The sequence below is a fragment of the Enhydra lutris genome, unplaced genomic scaffold, assembly GCF_002288905.1.
Source record: "Enhydra lutris kenyoni isolate GAN:26980312 unplaced genomic scaffold, ASM228890v2 scaffoldscaffold13, whole genome shotgun sequence".
NCBI classification, from domain to species: Eukaryota; Metazoa; Chordata; class Mammalia; order Carnivora; family Mustelidae; genus Enhydra; species Enhydra lutris.
Window position 1 is genome coordinate 56,507,033 of NW_019154097.1, and position 25,791 is coordinate 56,532,823.

Genomic DNA, 25,791 nt, shown 5'->3' on the forward strand with positions numbered 1-25,791 from the left:
CAGCTCAGGTCATGATCTCAGGGTCCTGAGATGGAGCCCCACTTTGGGCTCCCTGCTCAGAGGGGAGTCTGCTTCTTCCTCTCCCTCTGTACTCCCCCTTCCCTTGACTAGTGGTCTCTCCCTCTCTCTCAAAGATGATCTTAAAAACAAAAGAATGACAGATGAAAATAGAATAAAAATATGCCATTATGGTAACTAGAGAGCTGAAATCAGGGGGGCAAGACAGAGAAAATCTTTTGAAAACTGAAACACTTGTAACAGGGTAATATGGACAAAGATACTTTTTGGTCATTTTTACTTAATGGAATTGATTTTTTTTTTTTTTTTTTAAGAATTAAAAAAGGAGACTCTAAAAGCATGAATCAGAAAAGTATTTGTCTCCCTTCCTTGGCCGATAGGATTTAGCTAGAGCTAGTTTGTGGCTTGATACAGGAACATTAAGGCCAAACAGAAAAAGTTCAACTAAGTAAAATTAGATTTACTGGCTATGTGACCTTGGCTAAGGTTACCATTTGTATACCTATAATATGGGCCTGATTTCATGTCAAGCTCAGAAAATCACTGTAGAGGGTAATGAGATACACATGTCAAACATGCAGCATAGATGAGCACAGATAGGCACTGAGACGATTTAGCTCTAGGTCTCTGGTTCACTCTGCACTGTGATTTTTAACCCAAACTCTGGTGCAGCTATGAGGGCAGAAAGGAGAGAAGAGTAGTAATAGTAGAAATCCAGGTAATTCTACTCCCTCTGACCAGGCCCTGCTTCACTCTATGTTCCTCTGTGGCACTTGAGAGAGTAGGTAAATTTTCAACAATGAAGTAAGTTTTCTTTCTTTCTTTCTTTTTTTTAAAGATTTTATTTATTTATTTGACAGAGATCACAAGTTGGAGAGAGGCAGGCAGAGAGAGAGGGGGAAGCAGGCTCCCTGCTGAGCAGAGACCCTGATGCGGGGCTCGATCCCTGAGATCATGACCAGAGCCGAAGGCAGAGGCTTTAACCCACTGAGCCACCTGGGCGCCCCTGAAGTAAGTTTTCAAAGGGCACACAGTGAATGGGTGAATAAAGGGACAGTTAGCACTTTTTTTGACAAATAAATCTCTGGGCTGACAAACAAGGATCCATGTCAGATTACGTGAACCCGACCTTGAGAGACTCCTCAAAAGCCTGTTTGTTTTCCTTCATATATGCTCCCCAATGTAGTTCCACCAGCATTTGTCTCAGAAGTCCACTTATCCCACATCTCCATCTCAGCATGAAAAACCTAGAACACAATGTCCAGTAAGGTCAGGGGAGGCCTCCCTGGAGCTCTTATCAGGAGAATTTTAACCCGTGTCCTTGAGGAAAGGCTAGAAAGGCATTATAAGCTTTTTAAGGTGGTAATAAAGTATACTCAGAGTCAGACATAAGAGGTCTCTTACTCCATGATTTCATACATATGAAATACCTGAAAAAAGCAAATATACAGAGAGCAGGTGAGTGGTTGCCTGAGGCTAAAAAAATGGGAACAAGGATGAATTGAAAATGGGCCTGAAGGATCTTACCAGGGTGATGAAAATGTTCTGAAATTGGATTATGGTGACAGTTGCACAACTATGCAAATTTACTAAAAAACCACTGATTTGTACACTTACATGGGATAATTTTATGGTATGTAAATTATACCTCAATAAAGTTGTTATATATAGAAAAGGCATACTTAGTACTTGAAACATGTCTTTTGATTCAAATGGGTTCTGGCCAGGAGCTTTGAAATTTCAAACTAAAATACTTATTAAGGCACAAGAGAAAGAAGTGGAATGATGTCATTTGGGAAAGAAAAAACCCTGAAAAAAAAAACCCAAGCAGAATTTACAGCTGGAATGGGAAATCTTACCCCAAAATATTGCATGAGAAAAGGCAACGGAGGCCACTGAGATGCACAGAGTCAGGTTACAACCCACACAGAAAACTGGGTAGCTGTTCCGTTGCCCTGCCAGGTATTAATCCGGGAGGACTGTCTCATTTTCTCCTCACCAGGCCATCTTTCTCTAGCTGTAAGGGGCAGCAGGGTCCCAGTCCATAATGAGTAAGGAGGAGTCAGGCAGAGCACCTTAGATTCAGTGAGATATGGCCTTCCAGAGTAAAGAGTCACAGATGGCCCTCTGTTGAGGAACTTCCCTTTTCTAGAATGTTCACAGATGAAACAAATAGAAAAGGCTGCCTCCAACAGATGGCATTAGTTGATCATGCGTGGATATTGGATGTTGGCCATTCGATTGTTCCTTACTCTACAGCAGAGTTTACAGCATCTGGGGTTATTTTAAAAGTGTTATAAGGGGGCACCTGGGTCGTGCAGTTGGTTAAGCATCTGACTCTTGGTTTTGGCTCAGAGTCATGAAATGGAGCCCTGTGTTGATTTCCACGCTCAGAAGGGAGTCTGCTTAAGACTCTCTCTCCCTCTCCATACCCCACCCCTGTGCTCACGCATGCTCTCTCTCCCTTTCTCCCTAAAATAAATGAATAAATCTCTCTAAAAAATAAAAGTGCTATATGAATATTATTTACCCTAATCATGTCCAAAAGCAGTGAGAATTTGGAAAGCTAGCAGAAAGAGAGATGTATGTTTACCATGTTGAAAAATGAAGCTTAACTTTCTGTGGAAAATTTGCATTGATCACTTGCAAGGTGTCACTGTAGTCTTATGAATGGCCTTTTCAGAACCAAACTTGCTTAATTTTAAGTAAAGTAGTTGCTGCAAAAGAAGGTAAATGAAGAAGCCAATTTGTAGTACATGTGGAAATTACTGTTTTTCTTATATCAGTTGAGTAGGATATGGAGTGAGGAGCAAGGCCATAACAATAGATAGATATTGCAGGGCAAAGTTACCTAGAAACTGAGTGGGAACTGGACACATCATGAGCCCCCTAGCTGCAGAAGGAATGGAAAGATGTTGTCACAAAGTGGGCCAAGAATGGGGTCAAGTTTACTTTGTGCATCATCTTTATGGACACAAAGCACAAACAGATTGATCTGGAAGGATGAGGAAAGTATAAAATAATTGTGAAAAAAAATGCTGCAATGTAAAGGAATATAATATGGAGATTATACCTGAAGAGTATACCTCTGAACCTTGCTTAATGTAAGACTCAAAACCAAATTTCAGGAAACTGTTTGGAGTCCTAAATAGAGTACAAAAAGACACCATTTAAAAAAAATTAAACAGTAGGGGCGCCTGCGTGGCTCAGTGGGTTGAGCCGCTGCCTTCGGCTCAGGTCATGATCCCAGGTCCTGGGTTCGAGCCCCACATCGGGCTTTCTGCTCAGCGGGGAGCCTGCTTCCTCCTCTCTCTCTGCCTGCCTCTCTGCCTACTTGTGATTTCTCTCTGTCAAATAAATAAATAAAAATCTTAAAAAAAAAAAAATTAAACAGCAAAAAAATAAATAAATAAATAAAAAAGCTATAAGGAGGCTAAGATAAAAATGCAAGATGAGATTTAAAAAAGGAAGATGGATGAGCTAATAGATGAGAATGGTGATGACAATGATGAGAAGACAGCAACAGAAATCGCTAATATTTAACTTTCTGTATGTCATGCTTTTATTCTAAATGTATTTACATGTGTTAACTCATTTAGTTTTTAAAGTTTATTCTTATTCATTTATTTGAGAGATAGAGAGAGAGTGAGCATGAATGGGGGAAGGACAGAGGGAGAGGATCTCAAACAGATTCCACACTGAGTGTGGAGCCCAATGTGGGGTTCAATCTCAACCCCAAGATCATGACTGAGTCAAAAACAAGAGTCGGATGCCTAACCAATGGAGCCATCCTGGCATCCCATGAACTCACTTAATTTGCACAAGAACACCATGACTGCATACTATTATTATTGTTCCCGTTTTATAATTGAGGAAATTGAGAGGGGACAGGTAACTTCCTTAAGGCTGACTAGTAAGTATTGGAGGCAGGATTCAAACCCTGACAACGTGACTTGCTTTTGTTACACTAAGAAAGGATAACAGGGAAACAAGAGAAAACAACAGCAGTACTAAAATCATTGAAGGCGGTAAAAGCATAACTGAAGTTGTGGGTGACATTAAAATGAAAAAAAAAATCTATCTTAAAAAGACAAAAACACGGGCGCCTGGGTGGCTCAGTGGGTTAAGCCGCTGCCTTCGGCTCAGGTCATGATCTCAGGGTTCTGGGATCGAGTCCCGCATCGGGCTCTCTGCTCAGCAGGGAGCCTGCTTCCCTTCCTCTCTCTCTGCCTGCCTCTCTGCCTACTTGTGATCTCTGTCTGTCAAATAAATAAATAAAATCTTTAAAAAAAAAAAAAGACAAAAACACATAAACAAGAAAAGAGATTATATATATGGAAGCCAGACAATAAAGCTTTCCCTCAATGACAATGACAGAAAGGACTCATCACAATCCAGGGAAAACAAACATTTAAAGTCTGTTAAAAAAAACAAAGCAAACCCCTACAACAGAGCATTAAAAAAAAGAACACAAACCGATCAGCACATAGGAAAAACAAACAGCTGCTATATATATAAAATTCAATCTCACTTATAATAAAAAAGAGAAGAAATTAAAATTAGAGACTATTTGCATACTACAAATGTGAACAGAACACCAAAATACATAAGGCAAACTGATAGGATGGCAAAAATTAATAGAAAAATCAAATATTACGGTTAGAGATTTCAGTCCCCCTCTATCTGTAATTGACAGGTGGCAGGCAGAAAATGAATGAGGATATAGTTAAACTGAACAGCATCATCACCATCAACTGGACTTCACTGACATTTATAGATTACTTCAACAACAGCAGAATACATTTTTCTTAAGCTCACATGGAACAGTCTCCAAGAGAGACCACATTCTGGGCCATAAAACACACTTTAAAAATTTTAAAGAGTAGAAATCATGCAGTAGGATGCCTGGGTTGTTCAGTCAGTTAAGCATCTACCTTTGGCTCAGGTCATGAGCCCAGGGTCCTGGAATCGAGTCCCGCATTCAGCATCCTGCTAAGCGGGGAGTCTGCTTCTCCCTCTACGCCTTCCCCTGTTTGTAAAATCACTCTCTCACACCCTCTCTCTCTCAAATAAATAAAATCTTAAAAAAAAAAAGAAATCATGCAGTATATACTTTCAAACACAATGCAATTAAACTAGGAATCAGGGGCCCCTGGGTGGCTCAGTGGGTTAAGCCTCTGCCTTCAGCTCAGGTCATGATCTCAGGGTCCTGGGATGGAGCCCCTCATCGGGCTCTCTGCTCAGCGGGGAGCCTGCTTCCCCTCCTCCCCGCTGCCTGCCTCTCTGCCTACTTATGATCTCTCTCTCTCTCTGTCAAATAAATAAATAAAATCTTAAAAAAAAAAAACCCTAGGAATCGGTAACAAAAAGATAGCTGGAAGATCCTCAAATACTTTAAGATTAAACAACAAACTTCTAAATAATACATGAATCAAAGAAAAGTCTCAGGAGAAATTTTTATATATTTGAAATAAATGAAAACACAACTTTCCAACATCTGTGGGATGCAGTGAAAGATGTGCTTAAAGAGAAATTTATAGCATTGAATGCATATGTCAGGAAAGAAGAAAGCTCTAAAATCAATAATCTAAGCTTCTATCTTAGGAAACTAGAAAATGAAGAACAAATTAAATCAAAATAAGTAGAAGAAAATAAATAATAAAAATTAGAGCAGAAATAGAGGAAAATGAAAACAGAAGATCAACAGATAAAAATCAACAAAACCAAAAGCTGTTTCTTTGAAAAGATTAACAAAATTGACAAAATTCCAGCCAGGCCAACCAAGAAAAAAGAGAGAAGACACAAATTACTAATATCAGAAACAAACGAAGAACCATCAGGACTGACACCAGGGACATTACGAAGAAGTAAAAGGCATATTAGGAACAACTCTATGACCACAAATTTGATAACTTAGATGAAATAAAACAATTCTTCAAAAGACATGATCTGTCAAAACTCATATAAGTAGAAGTAGATAATTTGAATAGAATGGTCTCTATTTAAGAAATTGAATCAATAATTAATAATCTTCCAAAAGAGAAAGAATCAGACCCAGATGATGAATTCTACTAAGCATTTAAGGAAAAAAAATTATACCAATTTCCTACAATCTTCTCCAGAAAATAAAAGCATATTTACTTTATGAGGTCAGCATAACCTTGATCCCAAAACCAAAAGAAAGGAAGACTATAGACAGTATCTCTCATCAAAACAGATGCAAAAATCCTTAACAAAATACTGGCAAATCAAATCCAACAATATATTAAAAAAAAAACTACACACTACAACCAAGCAGGATTTATTCTAGTTATGTAAGGCACAAAATCAATTAACATAATTCATTACAGAAATAGGTCAAAGAAGAAAAATCACAAGACCATATCAATAGATTCAGAAAAAAACATTTGACAAAAGCCAATACCCACTCATGACAGTGAACTAGGAATAGAGAGGAACTTCCTGAACCTGATAAAGAATATCAGCTAAACACCTACAGCTAACATCATACTTTTAGTGTCAGGAACTAGATACGGATGCCCCCTCTCATCACTCCTATTCAATATCATACAGGAAGTCCTCTCTTAAGCAATTAGATTTTTTTTTTTTAAAGGCAATAAAAAGATTGGGAAGGAAGAAATAAAACTGTGCTTGCTGATGGCATGATTATCCATTCAGGAAATCCCAACAGAATCAACCAAACACTACTACTGGAATTTGAAAGTGATTATAGCAAAATTGCAGGATATAAAGCTAATATACAAAAGTCAAGTGCATTCCTAGACAGCAGTAAAGAAAAATAGGCATTTGAATTTAAAGCCATGATACCATTTACATTAGCACCAAAAATATGAAATACTTGGTATAAATCTAATAAAAAATGTACAAGAGCTACATGAGGAAAACTATAAAATGCTGATGAAGGAAATCAAAAAAGATCTACATAAATGGAGACAGAACTCGTGCTCATGAATAAGAAGACTCAAAATTGTTCAGATGCTACCCCTTTTCAATTTGATCTATAGCTTTAATACAATCCCAATAAAAATCCCAGCCAGTTATTCTGTAGATGCTGACAAACTGATTCTATATATTTTTTTTTTAAGATTTATTTATTTGACAGAAAGAGACACAGTGAGAGAGGGAACACAAGCAGGGGGAATGGGAGAGGGAGAGCAGGAAGCCTCTGGGTTTGATCCCAGGACCCTGGGATCATGACCTGAGCCGAAGGCAGATGCTTAACGACTGAGCCACCCAGGTGCCCTGAATTCTGAAGTTTCCATGGGAAGGTAAAATATCTAGAATAGTCAATAAAATATTGAAGGATAACAAAGTTGGAGGACTTACACTATCTAATTTCAAGACTTAGTAGGAAGCTATAGTAACTAAGACAATAATGGCATTGGTAAAAGAATAGACAGATCAGTAGAACAGACCAGAGAATCCAGAAATATTTTCACACAAATATTGTCAAGTGATTTTTGACAAAGGAGCAAAGACAATTCAATTGAGAATAGTCTTTTCAAAAACTAGCCCTGGAACAAGTAGACATCTATAGACAAGCAAATAAAAAGAACCTAGATACAGATCTTACACCTTTCACAAAAATTAATTTGAAATGGATAGATTTATTTATTATTTTAAAAGAAGATTTTATTTATTTATTTGACAGAGAGAGACAGAGCACAAGCAGGGGGAGTGGTAGGCAGAGGGAGAAGCAGGCTCCCCACTAAGCAGAGAGCCTGTTTGTGGGGCTCAATCCCAGGACCCTGGGATCATGACCCAAGCCAAAGGCAGACGCTTGACTGACTGAGCCAGCCAGGAACCCCTGGGTAGTGGATTTAAATCCAAAACACAAAACTAAAATACTTCTAGTAGATAACATATGAAAAAGTCTAGATGACTTTGGGTTTGGTACTGACTTTCTAGATACAATACTAAAAGCATGACCCATCAAAGAAAAAAATTGGTGACTTCATTAAAATTCAAAACTTATGCTCTATGGAAGATACTGTTAAGAGAATGAAAAGACTTAGGGCGCCTGGGTGGCTCAGTGGGTTGGGTCGCTGCCTTCGGCTCGGGTCATGATCTCAGGGTCCTGGGATTGAGTCCTGCATTGGGCTCTCTGCTCAGCAGGGAGCATGCTTCCCTCTCTCTCTCTCTCTCTGCCTGCCTCTCCATCTACTTGTGATCGCTCTCTGTCAAATAAATAAATAAAATCTTAAAAAAAAAAAAGAATGAAAAGACAAGCCATAGTGTGGGAGAAAATATCTATAAAATATGTATCTGATAAAGGACTTATATCCAAAATATACAAAGAACACGAAAAACTCAAAAATAAGAAAACAATCTAATTTAAAAAGGAGAGAAAGATATGAATAACAACTCCCCAAAGAAGATATACAGGTGGGAAAAAAAATATGAAAAGATGCCATGGGGCACCTGGCTGGCTCACTCAGTGGAATGTGCAACTTTTGATCTCAGGATTATAAGTTTGAGGCCTACATTTGGTATAGGGATTATGGTAAAATAAAAAATATTTAAAAAAGATGCTCAGCACTCTATGTCTTTAGGGAACTGCAAATTAAAACAAGATACCACTACACACCTATTAGAATGGCTAAAATCCAAAACCGATAACACTAAATGCTAAGGCAGATGTAGATGAAGAACAACAGAAACTCCCATTCTTTGCCGGTCAGGATGCGAAATGGCACAATCACTTTGGTATACATATTTGACAGTTTCTTACAAAGCTAAACACAGGCTCACCATATGATGCAGTAATCACGCTCCTAGGTTTGTACCAGATGAAGTGAAAACTTATATCCATATAAAAAAACCTTTACATGAATGTTTATACCGGGTTCATTTTAAATTTCCCCAAATTGGAATAAGACAAAAGGACCTTTAATAGATGAATGGATAAATAGTTATACAACGGATTATTATTCAGTGAAATAAGCTATCAAGGCACACAAAGATGTAAAAGGTCTTAAATGCATATGCCTAAACTAATCTGAAAAGACTACACACTCTATGATTCCAACTATGTCACATCCTGAAAAGGGTGAAACTATACAGAGAGGAAATCCATCAGTGGTTGCCAGGAGTTAAGTAGGAGGAGGGATGATAGGTGGAGATAAGGGATTTCTAGGGCAATGTTAAACTCTTCTGTATGCTACTGTCATGGTGAATAGATGATATTATTTGTCAAAACCCTTAAAAGTATACAACACAAAGAGCGAAAATGTAAAATATGGACTTTAGTTAAATAATAATTTATCAATATTGGTTCAAAAATTTTAACAAGTGTACCACACTAATGCAAGATGTTAATTACAGGGAAACTGGAAGGGAGGGGTGGTTTGGGAAAGGGGGATGTGGGAACTCTGTACTTTATGCTCATTTTTTTCTACAAACCTAAAACTGCTCTAAAATTAAAGTCTATTAAAATATTTTTTTACAAAAAGAAGAAAGTTAAAATGAAAGAGCATTTTCATATTTCAAATCGCCCAAGATTTTAAAAAATGGTAACACTCAGGCACAGGGGAAATTTAGCAATCAAATCTTAAAATTTTATTGATCCTTGATGCAGCTATTTTATTTCTAAGAAATTATCCTAAGAAAATAATCGTGGCTTAAGCAAGTAGGTAGCCACCAGAACACTGTTCATCACAGTGTTATTAATGATTACAAAAACGAGAAAATGATGAAAACAAGAGTAGAACAATATCATGTTTGAGAAAATAAATCTAAAGGTACATATATGTCTAAATGGGAAATGTCTAAAAGGGAAATGTCTAAGAGGATGGTTATCAAAATGTTAATAGTGGTTGTCTTTTTAAAAACATATATCTTTTTTATTATATGATCTATTCATTTTTTCTAAAAAAAAATCAAGAATGCATTTCACACTTAGGGTAGCTGTTATAAGAAGCAAAACAAAACAATACATGAGAATGTGGAGAAATCAGAATTCTTATGCATTGCTTGTGGAAATGTAAAATGGTACAACCACTATGAAAAACACTGTGGCAATTCCTCACAAACTTAAATACAGAATTACCAAATGATCCCTAAATTCCACTTTTGAGCATATAGCCGAAAGAAATGAAAGCAAGAGACTTGAACAAATATTTGTACGCCATGTTTATAGCAGCATTATTCACAATAGCCAAAAGGCGAGAGCAACTCAAGTGTCCATCAACAGATGAACAGAGAAACAAAATGTGGTATATACATACAATGGAATATTATTTAGCCTTAAGAAGGAAGGAAATTCTGATATTTACAGCATGGATGAACTCTGAAGATATTACAAAGTGAAATAAACTTGTCAAAGAAGGACAGATACTATATGATTCTACATACATGAGGTAACTAGGGTAGTCAAATTTATAGAGACTGAAAGTAGAATAGTTGTTGCCAGGGGGATAGAGAAGGGGAAAATATGGAGATGGTGTTCACTGAAAATGAATTTTTAGTCCGTGAAGATGAAACAAGTTCTGGAGATAAATGGTGGTGATAATTGCACAACAGTGTATAACATCGCTGAACTGTACACTTAAAAATGTTTTTTTTTAAAAAAGATTTTATTTGTTCATTTGACAGAGAGTTAGAGAGAGAGCACAAGTAAGCAGAGCGGCAGGCAGTGGGAGAGGGAGAAGCAGGCTCCCTGCTGAGCAGAGAGCCTGATGCGGGGCTGGATCCCAGACCCCTGGGATCATGACCTGAGCCAAAGGCAGCTGCTTAACTGACTGAGCCACCCAGGCGCCTCTAAAGTGGTAAATGTTTATGTTATGCATATTTTAGCACAATAAAAAATAATCTTCTAAATCAAAGAACATGTAAAAGACAAAGGAAAAAGTGGAGGACGAGAGTAAAAGACAAAACAAAGAAAAAAGGGGGCACCTGGTTGGCACAGATGGTGGGGCGTCTGACTCCTGGTGTCAGCTCAGGTTATGATCTCAGAGTTATGAGACCAAGCCCTGCTCTGGCTCCATGCTCAGTGCAGTCAGCTTGGGTTTCTTTCTCCCCCTCCCTCTGTGCCACACCCTGGCCCCTGCTCTCTCTCTCAAATAAAGAAAATAAATAAATCTTTTAAAAAAGAAAGAAAAAAGAATGAATGTACTAGTATCTAAATAAAGGTCCAGGGCCTCTATGCAGTTTATCTGACAGATGACTATATCGCATGAAGTGTGCCACTTATGCTGAAGAAAGATTGTGTAGAGAGGCGGTGACACCTACTTATTCACTCATTTTTTTTTGTTTTTTTTTTAAGATTTTATTTATTTACTCGACAGAGAGAGATCACAAGCAGGCAGAGAGGCAGGCAGAGAGAGAGGAGGAAGCAGGCTCCCCGCCGAGCAGAGAGCCCGATGCGGGGCTCGATCCCAGGACCCCGAGATCATGACCTGAGCCGAAGGCAGCGGCTTAACCCACTGAGCCACCCAGGCGCCCCTATTCACTCATTTATTATGATTATTATGTAAAGTTTTAAAAATAAATACTGAAAACATCATACAGAAAACATTTGTATACCCTCTCCTAGATTTTACCATTAGTTTTCACTTATTTTTGTTTTGGTTTGTTTTCGTTTTCACTTGTTTTATCATATACCTGTTTACCCCTCTATCCACCAATTAAGCCATCTTATTTTGGGGGACAGATTTCAAAGTAAATTGTATACATCTATACACTTCCTCATAAACTTGACCCTTTATATAATTTACTTTTCCATATTTGTTTACATTTTTTCTTGATATAAAATTTACAATGAAATGCACAAATCTTAAGTGTATATTCACTGAATTTTGACAAATGCAAATATCTAGTGTAAAACAAGTATCTCTCCATATATCACTCCAGAAGTTATTTCATGGCCCCTTATATACTATTTAATAATCACAAAAAGTAAAGCTATTTGGAAAGCATTTATAGTATGATGCCCTTTTTAGTACAGAAATATAGAATAAACTGGAAGAAAAAATATTAAAAGTGATTATTTCTGGGTAACTGGATTATCATTGGTTTTTATTTTCTGCAATTTCCTTCTCTGTGTTTTCTATATTATAATGGTGATAAGGAAAAAAAAATTAAAGTTACTTAAAAGAAAAAAATCTTTTGATATTTTAGTAAATGATGGCACACATAGAACATTTAGTCATTAAAGTGATCATTTTGAAGATAATGTATATGGCAAAAATGGAAACATTTCAATATGATATTAGGTTACAATGACAAAATTATAACAGATATTAATGTCATAATCACCATGATATGATGAAGGTAAACACAGAACAGGACTAGAAGGGAATAAGAAAAAACATAAGTAAACTATCCTGGGGCCTGTTTGAGTGATGGAATTATGGGTAATTTTTGAAAAAAAGGTATTTCAACTTTTCTGAATGAAAATAATAGTTAAAACATCCCATAAGACCCTGACTTCAGGATCACCCATCTCTTATATATGTGGGTCAGCTCTGAAGACCTGAACCCTACCAGGCAAACTATAAAATCTCCCCCTGCCTTTGTGACACCCTTACTAGGCCCAAATGTTTTGGTTGGATTTGGAACCATATGATCCAAATTATTAGAGCAAGACAAATCAAACAGGTACTGTTACCTTTTTCTGGAAATATGTTGTTTTTGGTGAGTTTGACACTTTTGGGCCTTGGATTGTTATCATGCATACCCATGATCAGGTTCCGGAAAAACAGATCAAATTTCTTTCTGCTGTCCGCATTGATGGTGCCTGCCACGGTCCACACCAAGGCAAAGAGGAATAGACCTTGCAGCCAGAGAAAGATCTGTTGACTTGTCAGGCCTTCATGTAATTCTCTTTCCTCCTCATCTATTTTCTTGATTTCATCTAAAAGCAAGAAAAAGGAACCTCAGGAGAAGCTGCATATACCTGCTTATATACAGATCTAAACGATGGAAACTGGGAGGTCTTTTCTTCGAGGGCTCTGGGGAGGGGACTGAGAGTGGCTGAGTGGCCATCACCTGCCAGATCGTTTATCCACATATATTTTTTCTTAGTTTTTAATAATTTTTCTATTTTTTTTCTATTTTTTAAGTAGGCTCCATGCCCAGTCTAGAGCCCAATTTAGGGCTTGAATTCATGACCCTGAGATCAAAACCTGAGCTGAAATCAAGAGTCAGACACTTAGTCAACTGGGCCACCCAGGTGTCCCTTTTCTTATTTTTATTTTTTATGTATTTTATATTTAAACATATGTTAATATATTTTGTATATTTGTATATATATTATAATGTTTTTGTAATTGTAAAAGGACATGGGAACCAACCTGAAGGAGTTCTCATTGGCTGAAGACATTTGAGGAACAAAATAATTACAGAATTGGATTATAACCCATAAAATAAAATAAACATCCGTGAGCCCATACTTTAATCAGTAAATAACTGAATTAGCAAATAGGGAAGAACAGTCTTTCTTACAGAAGAATTCTAATTAGTAAATGTAAAAGGAATACACATAGAAATGGAAAATAAACATTAGGCAAATGCCACTGTTCTAACTGTGGTAGGCAAGGCCCACCAATGGATGTTAAAATCTGTGGGTGAAAATTTGAGGAGAAATAGGATATTTGCATAGTTTTAAATTATCTTCCCCCAGATACTTATTAATTATGAGGGAAAATCAGAACATTACAGTGGAGAAATGTGGCTCTGGCCAAAGCTAACTTGGACAAAGAGCCTTCACCAGTCATAAGATCTATCTTCACGTATCCCCAATCATGCACTGAGAAGAATGCATCACCACTTTTGTGCTATTCTTACTAAATATGCATAACCCTAATCCAATTATGAGAAAACATGAGGTAAATTTAAATTGAGAGACATGCTATGAAATAAATGGCCAGTATTTATCAAGTGACAAAGTTATAAAAGACTAGGAAAGGGGCACCCAGCTGGTTCAGTCCGTGAAGCATGCAATCTTGATCTCAGGGTCATGAGGCCCCATGGAGGTAGAGTCAAAAAAAAAAAAAAAAAAGAGAGAGAAGAAAAGAAAAGACAAGGAAAGGCTGAAGAACTGTAACAGATTAAAAGAGATGAATAAGATGCAACAATTAAAAAAAAAAAGTGACCCCCCTAGAACAAAAAAAGGACATTTGAGGAAAAATGGTTGAAATTCAAATAAAGTCTGTGGTATAGTTAATAGTATATATTATCAGTGTTAATTTTCTTATTCTGATCATTGTGCCTTGGTTATATAAGATGTTAACGTTAAAGAAGGCTAGGTGAAGAGCTATGTGACTCAATATAGTCTTTTAGCAATTTTTTTTTGCAAGGCTAAAAATGTATTTATTATTCCTTATCTCAAGGCCTTGTTGATCATAGTTACCGTGCTCTTGCATTTTAGCACTGACAGAGTAAAAGTTAGGGCCCTGAAATTAGGTACGTGTGCACTCAAACCCAGTCCCCAGTATTTAGTAGTTGTGTGTCTTTCAGCACTCCTGATAAGGACTCATGGCTATATATTTGGGAAGGCAAGAGATTAGGTCACTCAGTGTTGGGGACAATGAATCAGTATTTCATAGATGCCTTCTTTCCTGGAGGAGATACTACACAAGGACAGGAAACAGAACTTGAGAAAATACTCAAAATCTACAACTAATGATGCAAATATCTGGCACCGTATAAAGTTAGTGTGCTTTTGAAAAAATTGCCTATAATTCCTGTAATTTTAACTTCAGAAAATCACATAATAGTTAGCCAAAGAAAGTCTCCAGTCAACTGTTCACCATGTTGTATTTTTTTTATCTGCACCTGTAATGCTTTTGGAAGAAATGAACTGAGAAAATGTCCATGTAACAGGAGTCGTAGGAAGATCCATCTTGAATTTGAATTATGTGCCATCTTGAGAAAGAAATGGCATCCAATAAAAAGTTCTCCAAATTGACACATCTTTGGTCATTTTCTACAGAATTCAACAAAATTTGATTTATATGAGATCATTACAGAGAACTTCTCTAGGTCCATTAAACAAATGGTTCCATGATTTATTGTACTTCTCATGTCTGAAAGAAGGGTCCCTAGTTTTGTATACTGATATGATCAGTTCTCTTAACAGTGTAACCATGTTACACTGTTTTTTGTCAGTTTTCTTTAGCATGGGAAAATTCGCAGTCTCATTTTTTGGGGGGATCTTTTTTTTTTTGCTCAGACACATTCACATGTATCATCTAAATTCTTTTCCCTCTAGGATATTCTAGTTAGGTAAAGAGGGACAGAAACTGTTATTCCCTTTGTGTGGATGAGGAACCTAACATGAGAAAGGATGGAGTAAAGTGCATAAAAATACCCGAGAAATCAATCCAAGATTAAGGGTAAAGCCAAAACCCATGGACTCTTTCCACTAAACTTTGCTATCTACACTCCAAATGCTTACTTGTTCTAGACGAAAATTCTGGTCTCATTGTGACCCATGGAGGTGGGGGGAATAGAAGGGATGGGAACAGAAGAAATATCCCGCACCTACCCACCTTCACTTGGCTTAAGAATTGTAGGTAGCACATACCAAACAGGGAGGAATACAGTCTCATCATTGAGAAGACAAGGTGGATAGGAGATGTTTGGACCACAAATTTACACTGAAGGTGAATAAATTCCAGGCAGGGCTGGACAAGCCACATGAACATGTCATTGACCTGAAGGTAGAAATGAAATTTGAAGAGATGTTATAAAAAAAAAATGAGTTTAAGACTAAGGGCTGGGTACACCTCTAGAAGGCTGGAGATGCTGATATGGTTGCTGGTTAGAGTGTCAGTATATCGGGGAAAAGACAAGGGGCACCGAGGCCTCTGACTCTAGCTTCCTACTTAATGGACTGTGCAGACCGTAGGCCATGCCCATCCCTTCCATTTCACTGCCCAGAGCTGGATATTCAGAGAGGCTTGGAGCTACTGTGGGCCAGCTACAAGATGCACAAAAAATTTTAGGGCCCAGACTGAGTATCTGACTTGCTTGTACAAGAATCCTTAGGAATTCTAAAAGATTTTCAAATGACTGTTGTGCATTTTTGAGGCTGGACTCCTGTATAAAGTGGCCACAGGAAGGGCAGAGCTAAGTTCAGGGCTCATTTTCAGTAATTCTCTGTATGTACTTACTTGGGGGTATAATGATTCTTGTCTCTGCTCCTTACTCCAGTTATTCTTTTTAGAAAAAAATCCTTCTTTCTCCTCTTATTTGAGGGTTTTTTTTTTCATTTTTGTTATACCATATTTGTAGCTGTCACTGAAAATTTATCTTAAGTCATTTTTTTGGAAATAGGCAGGTCATCACTAAATAAATACGTGAATAGATGTGTATATAGATGAATATCTATCTGTATTATAAGTAGACACAGTAATGTGTACATAAATACAGATGTGTACATGGATTTGGTATATGCATCCAGCCAACAAATATTTATTGAGCATCTGCTAACTGTAGTGTTGTAGGTGCTGAGGATAAACAATTGACAAGATAGATAAGGTCCCTACCCTTGTGGAGATTACTGAGGGGCCAGGGAGACAAATAACTAAACAAGCAAGGAAATAAATAAAATACTTACAAGTCATGTCAAGTACTAGCAGGAAACAAAGGTTTTACAATGGGAAATAACAGGAAGGGTTTAATATGGGAAGTCAGGGAAGGCTTCTTAGAGGAGGAGGCCTTTATGTTGAGACCTGGATGATGAAGGTGAATCATCCCTCACACAATAAAATAGGAAACATTTTCAGGAAGAGTAAGAAAAGGTGCAAAAGCCTTGAGGTGATGAAGCCTGGGGTCTTCCAGGAATGGAACAAAACACAAGGGCTACAGGGTAATGAGCTGAGGAAGAAGGCAGGAGATGAGGTTGGAAAGGTGAGTAGGGCCAGATGCCAGCCTCAGATGCCCTGATAAGAAGTTAGACGTTAAGGGGCACCTGGGTGGCACAGGTGGGTGGCATCTGGCTCTTGATTTTGGTTAGGGTTATGATCTTGGGACTGTGGGATGAACCACTCAGTCAGGCTCCATGCTCAGCAGGGAGTCTGCTTTTTTTTCTTTCTCTCCCTCAGCCTCTCTTGAGAGAAAGAGAGAGGGAGAGCATGCGCACGAGTTGCGGGGAGGAGAAAAGAGGGAGAAGCAGACTATCCACTGACCGAGAGCCCGACACAGGGCTCGATCCCAGGACCCTGGGATCATGGCCTGAGCTGAAGGCAGACACGTAACTGACTGAGCTACCCAGGAATCCCTCAAATAAAATCTTAAAAAAAAAAAAAAAAGTTAGACTTTGAGCTAAGGACACCGAGGAGTCCCTGAAGGGTTCCAGTGCAGGTGCATAGATGTCTCTGGATGTGCATATAAATGTATGTGATTATACTCACTGTATATGCATATAAATGGGACAGGAACAGGGCCTTCCTACATAGCTCACCAGAATGCTTCTGCAGTGGGAAGAGAACCCAACTTATCCTTTCTTGGCTTCTTCAATGGGAAACCTTCCTAGGGAACTTTATTTACTAACACAGGGAGGACAAAAGGCACCAAAAGCCTGAGTTCTCCCTTCCTGCTTCCCTAGTCTGAGACTGTGCTCAGGTACTCATGTAACCTGAATGTTCACCCCTCTTTTAGGAAGGGAAGAAGGGGACAGAAACTCTTAGTACTTGTAATACAACTTTTCTAAACTGGTTCCAGCTCCACAGCAATGGGAGGTATGAAGCTGAGGTCACCAGGATGGGGAGTGGCAGTACAGAGCAGAAGACAGCTCCTTCTAATTTGGCCTACCTCTAGAGCAACTTCTAGAGACATTTCCACAAGTAGGGCAATGGAGAAAGGTGTGCCATTCCATCCAACATGTGGAATGTTTCTCAAGCATCAGAATTCTCCACTGGGGAGACAGGGAGTGACGGAGAAGGTAGAAGGAGAAATTGACCATACTATCCCACTCCTGCCACAGGGAGAAGCAAGCTGAAAAAATGTCAGGCAGCCAGGAAGGATGATAACTAGAGACAGGCAGGGAATTCCCTGCTCCTTCTTGCATCCTGGAATTAGGAAGGTGAAGATGTAACTAGAAGGCCTTAGTAATGAGGAGTATGGAGACAGAGAGGGAGGGGAAGAAGAGGAATATGATGGTCTCACCAATTCCTTGTGCTCCTCAGTGAGGCTAGCAGGCAGGGTGTCCATGTATGAGTCCTTCAAGGGCTTCCAGCCTAGTTGATGGGGCTCCATGTAGATCATCCCACACCTGGTAGGCACAAAGAAAGGACAGCGTGGTCCACACCCAAGTTCCCAAGCACATAGGGGTGAGGTAAATACAGGCAGTCCTGATAAGGTAAGGGGCTGGAGTTTGGGTTGGGGCACAGACCCTCACCAGTTCCAGTCCAAAGGGAAGGTACCCAGATTTTGTCAGGAAAGGATGGAGACCAGTGATAACAGCTGGGGCTTGGTAATTAGAGAGACCTGGGTTTAAATCCCAGCCCTAGATTCTACTATCGGAGTACCCTTGGGCAAGGTTTCTTTACTGTCTCTGAAAGTCTGCATCCTTGTCATAAATCAAGAAATATAAAATACACATAGTTCAGGGCGCCTGGGTGGCTCAGTCATTAGGCATCTGCCTTTGGCTGAGGTCATGATCCCAGTGTCCTGGGATCAAGTCCTATATCAGGTTCCTTGCTCAGCGGGGAGCCTGCTTCTCCCACTCCTACTCCCCCTGCTTGTGTTCCCTCTCCCTCTCTCTCTCTCTCTCTCTGTCAGATAAATAAATTCTTTAAAAACAAAACAAAACAAAACAGAACAGAACAAAAAAAACAATGTATAGTTCATAAGGCTATTGTAGCGGTTACATAAGAAAATGCCAATAAATAATTCAGCACCATTTCTAGGACACAGAAAACTCTTTATCCATAGAAATTATTAACATTACCATTAGCATGTACTAATATTTTACGTAGTACATTTTTCCCCCATTCTGTTACATCTAGGTGTTCTCTTGTTTGTTACTAATATGGCTGCTATTCATTGAGTACCTACTGCATGTCAAGCACTATGCCAGGTCCTAATGGCCTTTATCTCTCAATATTCTTCTTAATGGTCATGTTTTTAGATATGAGGAGTGTGTGGCTCAGAGAGGCTGAGGGACTTGGAAGAGGTAACATAGCTAGATATTGGCAATGGCCAGAGTGGGAGTCCAAGTTGGTCTAACTTGCCAATATTCTTTCTACTCCTTGACATTGCTTTTTGGAATGTGGACTGATTTTTACTTTTTTTATGAACTTCAGGTGCACAGGATTAGATTAATGATCATCCTTGGCATACCACCATTAGCCCATGTATGGCCTTTCTTAGCTGTTTTCAATAATGTAGTGAGTGCCCATAAACTCATCTCCCACACAGAAGCTAGGATCATTTTTTTTTTTAAAGATTTTATTTGTTTATTTGACAGAGAGAGATCACAAGTAGACAGAGAGGCAGGCAGAGAGAGAGAGAGAGGGAAGCAGGCCGAGAGCCCGATGCGGGACTCGATCCCAGGACCCCGAGATCATGACCTGAGCCGAAGGCAGCGGCTTAACCCACTGAGCCACCTAGGCGCCCCAGAAGCTAGGATCTTGACAATAACCTTCATCTAACCCTGATGGTCTCCCTTATCCTATACCCCTGGCTTTACCCACAGGGGAAATAGTTACCTTGGATAACACAGTTATCTTGGATCTCATGGTTACCCATCTCTTGATTTCTATCTTTCTTACATAGTTTTATAACATTTCTATATGTTCCTAAAATGTATATGCATTTATTTTAGTTGTTTTTAGAGGTTTAAAGGGAGACACTATGTTGTATATAATATTGTGGGCTTACTTAATATATAATATTGCTGAGATTTTATACTTAACATATTTAATAAGATTTATCCATAGAGTTCCATGTCAGAACAACTCATTTATTTTGAATGATATATAAATATTACAATTTGCTACAGAACACTCATTCAAAGGGGTATATGCACCCCTATGTTTATTGCAGCATTATTTACAATAACCATATCATGGAAGCAACCTATAGATAAATGGATAAAGAATGTGATATATCTATACAATGGAATATTACTCTGCCATGAAAAGAATGAAATCCTGCCATTTGCAACAACATGGACAGAGCTAGAGAATATTACACTAAGTGAACTAAGTCAGAGAAAGACAAAGACAATATGATTTCACTCATACGTGGAATTTAAGAAACAAATGAGCAAAGGAATAAAGAAAATGCAAGAGAGAGGCAAATCAAGAAACAGACTCTTAACTATAGAGAACAAAGTGATGGTTACCAGAAGGGAGGTTGGTGAGGGATGGGTAAGATAGGTGATGGGGATTAGAGAGTATGCTTACTGTGATGAAAATAAAATAGAATAAAATAAAATATAAAAAAACACAATTTGCGACTGTATTACACATGAATTCACTCCTGTTAATGGGCATTTGGGTTGTTTCAAAGTGTTTGTTATTGTTAACTATGCCAGTCAGAAAATTCTCATATATGAATTTTGTTGTAAGGTGAGCAAAAATTTCTTAGAAGTAGAATTGCTGGTCATGAGGCATGTGAAGTTTTAATCTTAGGAAATAATGTTCAATTCCTTTCCGAAGTGCTTGCCTGATTTTAGACTCCTACCAGCACTGTGGACTGCAGACTGGTTTTAGGATAAATTGTAGGGACAATAAATATTGTAGGTGATCTGCTAGGGCTTAATCACATTTGTGGGTTTTTTGGGTCAGTGAGGCCACATGTTCCCTCAGGGGGCCAGGGCAAGACCAACTAACCTGCTCACAGTGGCCGGAGAGGCCTGCTCCAAGTCCGCTGGCTCAAAGATCAGACTCATCTTGGGGCTCATCTGGATAATCTCTCCACTCATTAAACACAGCTGAAAGTGAAAAGCAGAGGTGGGGAGGTCAGGCAAAGTGGTTAAATTCCATCCCCAAGTGAAAGGCCTCAGTGCAGACAGAGATGGTTCAAATTAATTCAACAAATATTTCTTGAGCACCAACTATGTGTCAGGAGCAGGTGCGGGGAATAAAGCAGACAAAAATCCCTGTGCTCTTGGGATCTACATTCTGCTGGGAAGAAACAGATGACAGATGATAAACAAAACATACAGCATATAAAATGATGAAAGTGCTTTTGAGACAAATTAAATAGAAGAGGAGGCTGGAGAATGCTCAGCCAGGGCTGGGTGAGTTGTGATTTTAAATAGGGGGGTTTGGCAGGCACTTGGATAGTTGAGTCAGTGTCTGACTCTCTCTCTCTTTCTCTTTTTAAAGATTTTATTTATTTGAGAGGGAGACAGACAGAGATAGCAAGAGAGAGCATGAGTGGGAAGGAGAGAGAGTAGTAGACCCACTGAGCAGGGAGCCCAATGTGGGGCTGAGCCACCCAGATGACCCAAGCATCTGGCTCTTGACTTCAGCTCGGGTCATGATCTCCACGCTGGGCAGGCAGCCTGCTTGGGATTCTCTCTTTCCCTCTGCACCTCCCATATCTGCTCAAACATGCATGCTCTCTCTCTCTCTCTAAAAAAACAAAACAACAACAACAACAAAAAAAAACAAACCACCAAAAAAAGAGAAACCCCCACAAAATTAAAATAAATAAATAGGGAGGTCAGAGAGTCACTGAATTGCAGCCTTAGATGGAAGATCAAGGTTATCAGATTATGCCAAGTCTCATGGTTCTTACTCAGTTTTTCACATAGAACTTAACTGCACACCTTCTTCCTGTTTTATTTGCTTGTTTCCCATGAGAGACTCCTTCTGGAATCTGTCATGGACTAGTGCAGGCCTAGAAGGACAAAGACATCTCCACAAATCCTTCTGGAATGGAAGGAAAGTCCATCAGAAGTCCTAGTGTTTAGTAGGTATGTCCCTATAGAAAGTGGTGCAAATACGTGGGGCACATAGCTTGCCTGGGTTCATTCAGCTGGCAAGTGGCAGTGTAGGGGTTGGAACCAGGCTGTCCGGTTTGGGGTCTAAGCTCTTTAGGCACTATGCTTACGGTGGCAGAATGTTTTTTCCAAAGACTGATGCAGTGATAGCTCCCATCCCGTGTGTGCTTCTGCCAAGTGGCCTTGCCCCACTCCATCAAGATGTGGAGCCTCTCCCCCCACTCCCTTGAATCTGGGCAGCCCCTGTGACTACTTGGACTCATGGAATTGAGAAAAAGTGAGGCTATGCTAGTTCCAAGCACAGTTCTCAATTTCCTGCAAGCTGTCACTTCCTGACTTTTGGAAATGTTGACCACCATGTAAGAAGTGGACTACTCCAAGATCACTAAGTGAGACACCCAAGCCAACTGGAAAGGCCTGGAGGATGATACTATCTGAAGAGAAAGAGACAGAGAGAGATATGCCAATGAGGAATGAGCCCTCAGGCACCGAGGTAGGAAGCCCCCTTGGGTGTGGATCCTCCCGCCATGGCTGCCCTCATGGATATCACAATGATTAGCTGAGCCCAATTAAGCCCTTCCAAAGTTTATAATCCATAATATCATCAATAAAGTAAATGGTTGTCTTAAGTCTCTAAGGACACAGAAATGGATAACCAACATCCATTCCATATATCAAGCACTATGTATGTGCTACTTGGTTAATTGCCAATATCCCTGTTTTATTACTACCTTTTTACAAATGAGGAAATTGAGGTTCAGAGAAGTTATGTGACTTGCCCAATACAACAGCTCAATTCTAGAGCTAGTGGTCCAATAAGATGCCAATACCAAGGCTTTTAACCATGATGCAAACTAATCCCTAAACACACATAGCTTACCCACTACAAGTACAAATGGAAGCATAACTCATAAGCTGTTACTTTCTTGTGGGGCATTTATTCTTTGTTTAATAATGTATGTATTATATAGTTTTGGTTAATTACTCACTTGAATAAGAGGATTTATACCTTACCTATGTAAAATTGATAGGAGATTCAGTAGTACCTTTTTATTGTCATCCAGAACTGTATTCATATTTTCGATCCAAACAGCATCTACTGGCCCGTCAAATATAATCCACTTGCGTTCATCAGATACTGAAGACGCTTGCTCCCGGAAAGTATTGGCAAGGATACCGTCTGTCCATTCATGGCTCACTTGGTCAAAGCACCCATAGAGCTGCCCCATGGTGATGGCCTTGGGGTTGATGATCTCATACTCTACAGCAAATTCGTCCATCTGTTTGGCTGGGAAAGAAAGTCCAACATGAGTTACAAAGGCTCTGTTGAGACCAGAACATTAAATAAGAGATAATGTCACCTCGAAGACCAACCAACCTTCATGAATATCTCCTCCAAGGAGAGTCCTTATAAAATTCGTACTCAGTCCTTTAAAGATTACAATATCTGGGTGGGCAATGACTTAAATTGTTAGGTTCTTTTGCCCATTAGTTTCTCATCATATTTTCTTCTGAGTCTCATTTCAAACAGGGCAAATGTGCTTGTCAGATCCAAAGAAATCTGCCTGAGCCTAAATGAACTCAAGCAATAAGGGAGAGAGGTCCATGCTACCAGGTGTCTTTATGTACCTGGCTCTCACAGCTACCCTAAGAAACTTGGCTTTGACTTGTGATGAGGAAACAGCTGACATTTAAAAGATTCTGGAAAATACTGGTTACTTTTCCTCTACCTGAAGGACTGAAGTATAGCCCTGAAACCTCTTCTTTAGCTGTTCGGCAAGTGGCCCCTGAGACATTCACACCAATGTCATCCAGAACTGTCTTCATATTTTTGATCCAGCACAGGCTGATAGGTAGCACATCTGGTGCATGTGATAACAGACCCGAAAATAACCAGGCTTTTTAATGATCCTTCAAAGTAAGGAGAGGTTGGAGTGCCTGAGCCATGAACTAAGGAAAGAACCATTTCTGCAGAATCCCAAGGCAAAACCAATGGGGTAGCCTCTTTTCTCTGTTTAGTTTCCTAAACTGGGTTCAAATGACCAGAATATTAAGTTTGAAATGCCCTAATTTGTTACTAGGGCCAAGTTAGTCTCCAAAACAAAAAACTGTAAAAATTCAACAGTAAATCAACAAATATTATAAGAAAAAACATGTTAAGATGAAGTACTAGAAGGGAATGTGGAAAGAGAAGGTATTGCTTTTCAAAACCACAGGCTTGTGGGGCACTTGGCTGGCACAGTTGGTTGAGCATCAGAGCATCTTTGTTTCAACTTGGTTTCAGCTTGGGTCCTGATCTCAAGGTCTTGAGACATTACATTAGGCTCAAGATCTCAAGGTCTTGAGACATTAGCATTAGGCTCAGCACCAAGTCTGCTTGGGGTTCTCTCTCTCTCCCTTCCACTCTCTCTTTCTCTCTCTAAAATAAATAAATAAATAAATCTTAAGAACAAACAAAACAAACAAATAAACAAACACCACAGGCTTGCTTTTTATAAAAGAAAAAAAACCCCAAAATTGTTTCTCTGGCAATTCATGTAGCTTCCATTTGTTGAGCAGGAACTACGCTAGGTTATTTTCCCACATAATCTCATTTAATTCTCACGACAATCCCATTTCACAGATGGGAAAACAGAGGCTAAGAGAGATTCAATTATTTGTCCAAGTTCTGGGTCTGATTCAAAAATCTGAAGTTTTATCTTCTACATTAAATGGAAGGAGGGAAAGAAGGGGAGCAAAGGAGGGAGAGAGAGAGAGAGAAGGAAGGGAAGGAGGGAGAGAGGAAGGAAGGAAGGGGAGGGAGGGAGGAAAAAGCGAAAGGGAAGGGAAGGAAAGAGAAGGGAAGAGGAGATGAAAAGAAAAAGGAGAAAAAAGAAACCATGCAATACTGGCTTCCAGAATAATCTGTTCAGGACAGTGGCAGGAGTTTCTCATAGGAAAGCCTTTGGAGAAGCCACTATTCAGCGTTTGAGAAATTCATGAAAATTCCTCCACTTAATGACATGCACATAAAATCCCTGTTAGAAGCTCCCCCACCCCCCACCTTTATTTTCTGCTTGCAGACATCTGTATGCCAGGTTCTATTTCTGGCTCTGATGTCACAATCCAGAGATGGCAGGACTAACAGTCTGGCATTATCTCCACAGAGCCAGCCAACCTACTGGGGACTCCTGTGCTCCTGGGAAGCCAGAGATGTGAGATTTACCTTCATATAAATCATCCAAAGCTGCAGCCAGCACTTTATAAGCACAGGTCTTGCCACCCATGGGGTCTCCAACAATCATAAAGCCATGTCTTACCAGCATCATCTCATAGATCTGGAAGAAGACATCATTTTAAGCAGTTAATCCTTGCAGACCTCCCAGAACTGCAAGCTAGTCAGAAGTCAATGATGAATGAGGGACAGTCACTTCTACGTCTGATGATCTATAGTTTAAATATCTTTTGGATAGGGGCACCTGGGTGGGTCGGTTGGTTAAGTGTCTGACTCCCGATTTTTGGCTCAGGTCAGGATCTCAGGGTTGTGAGCTTGAGCCCTGTGTCTGACCCTGTGCTAGGCTTGGAGACTACCTAAGATTCTCTCCCTCTGCTCCTCCCCCCTCACTTGCAGGTGCTCTCTCTAAAATAAATAAATAAATAAATGAATAAATGAATATCTTTTGGATAAATAAGTATATGTGTATTTTCATATTATTTCAGAAATGGGAACTCCTATTTGCTCTGTACCTACCAATGTGCTAAGTAAGCATCAAGTGACTTACCAAATTATTTCATTTAATCCACTCAGGTATCATTAACCACCTTCTAGGGGTGGGAATACTGAGCCCGAGAGACGTTAAATAACTTGTCCG

At 39.2% G+C, this 25,791-nt stretch overlaps 1 protein-coding gene across 1 annotated transcript in view; it reads right to left on the reverse strand.

The window, feature by feature from the left end:
* LOC111145753 (dynein axonemal heavy chain 3) overlaps window positions 1–25,791 on the reverse strand; it is a 164,081-nt gene that overhangs the window by 58,418 nt on the left and 79,872 nt on the right. Inside the window, exons 35-40 of the mRNA XM_022500938.1 lie at window positions 25,146–25,257; window positions 22,987–23,228; window positions 20,823–20,923; window positions 18,151–18,256; window positions 15,566–15,695; window positions 12,647–12,892 (exon numbers count right to left, since the gene is read on the reverse strand). Of these exons, the coding sequence (XP_022356646.1) occupies window positions 12,647–12,892; window positions 15,566–15,695; window positions 18,151–18,256; window positions 20,823–20,923; window positions 22,987–23,228; window positions 25,146–25,257 (937 nt within the window). The remainder of the gene's footprint in view (window positions 1–12,646; window positions 12,893–15,565; window positions 15,696–18,150; window positions 18,257–20,822; window positions 20,924–22,986; window positions 23,229–25,145; window positions 25,258–25,791) is intronic.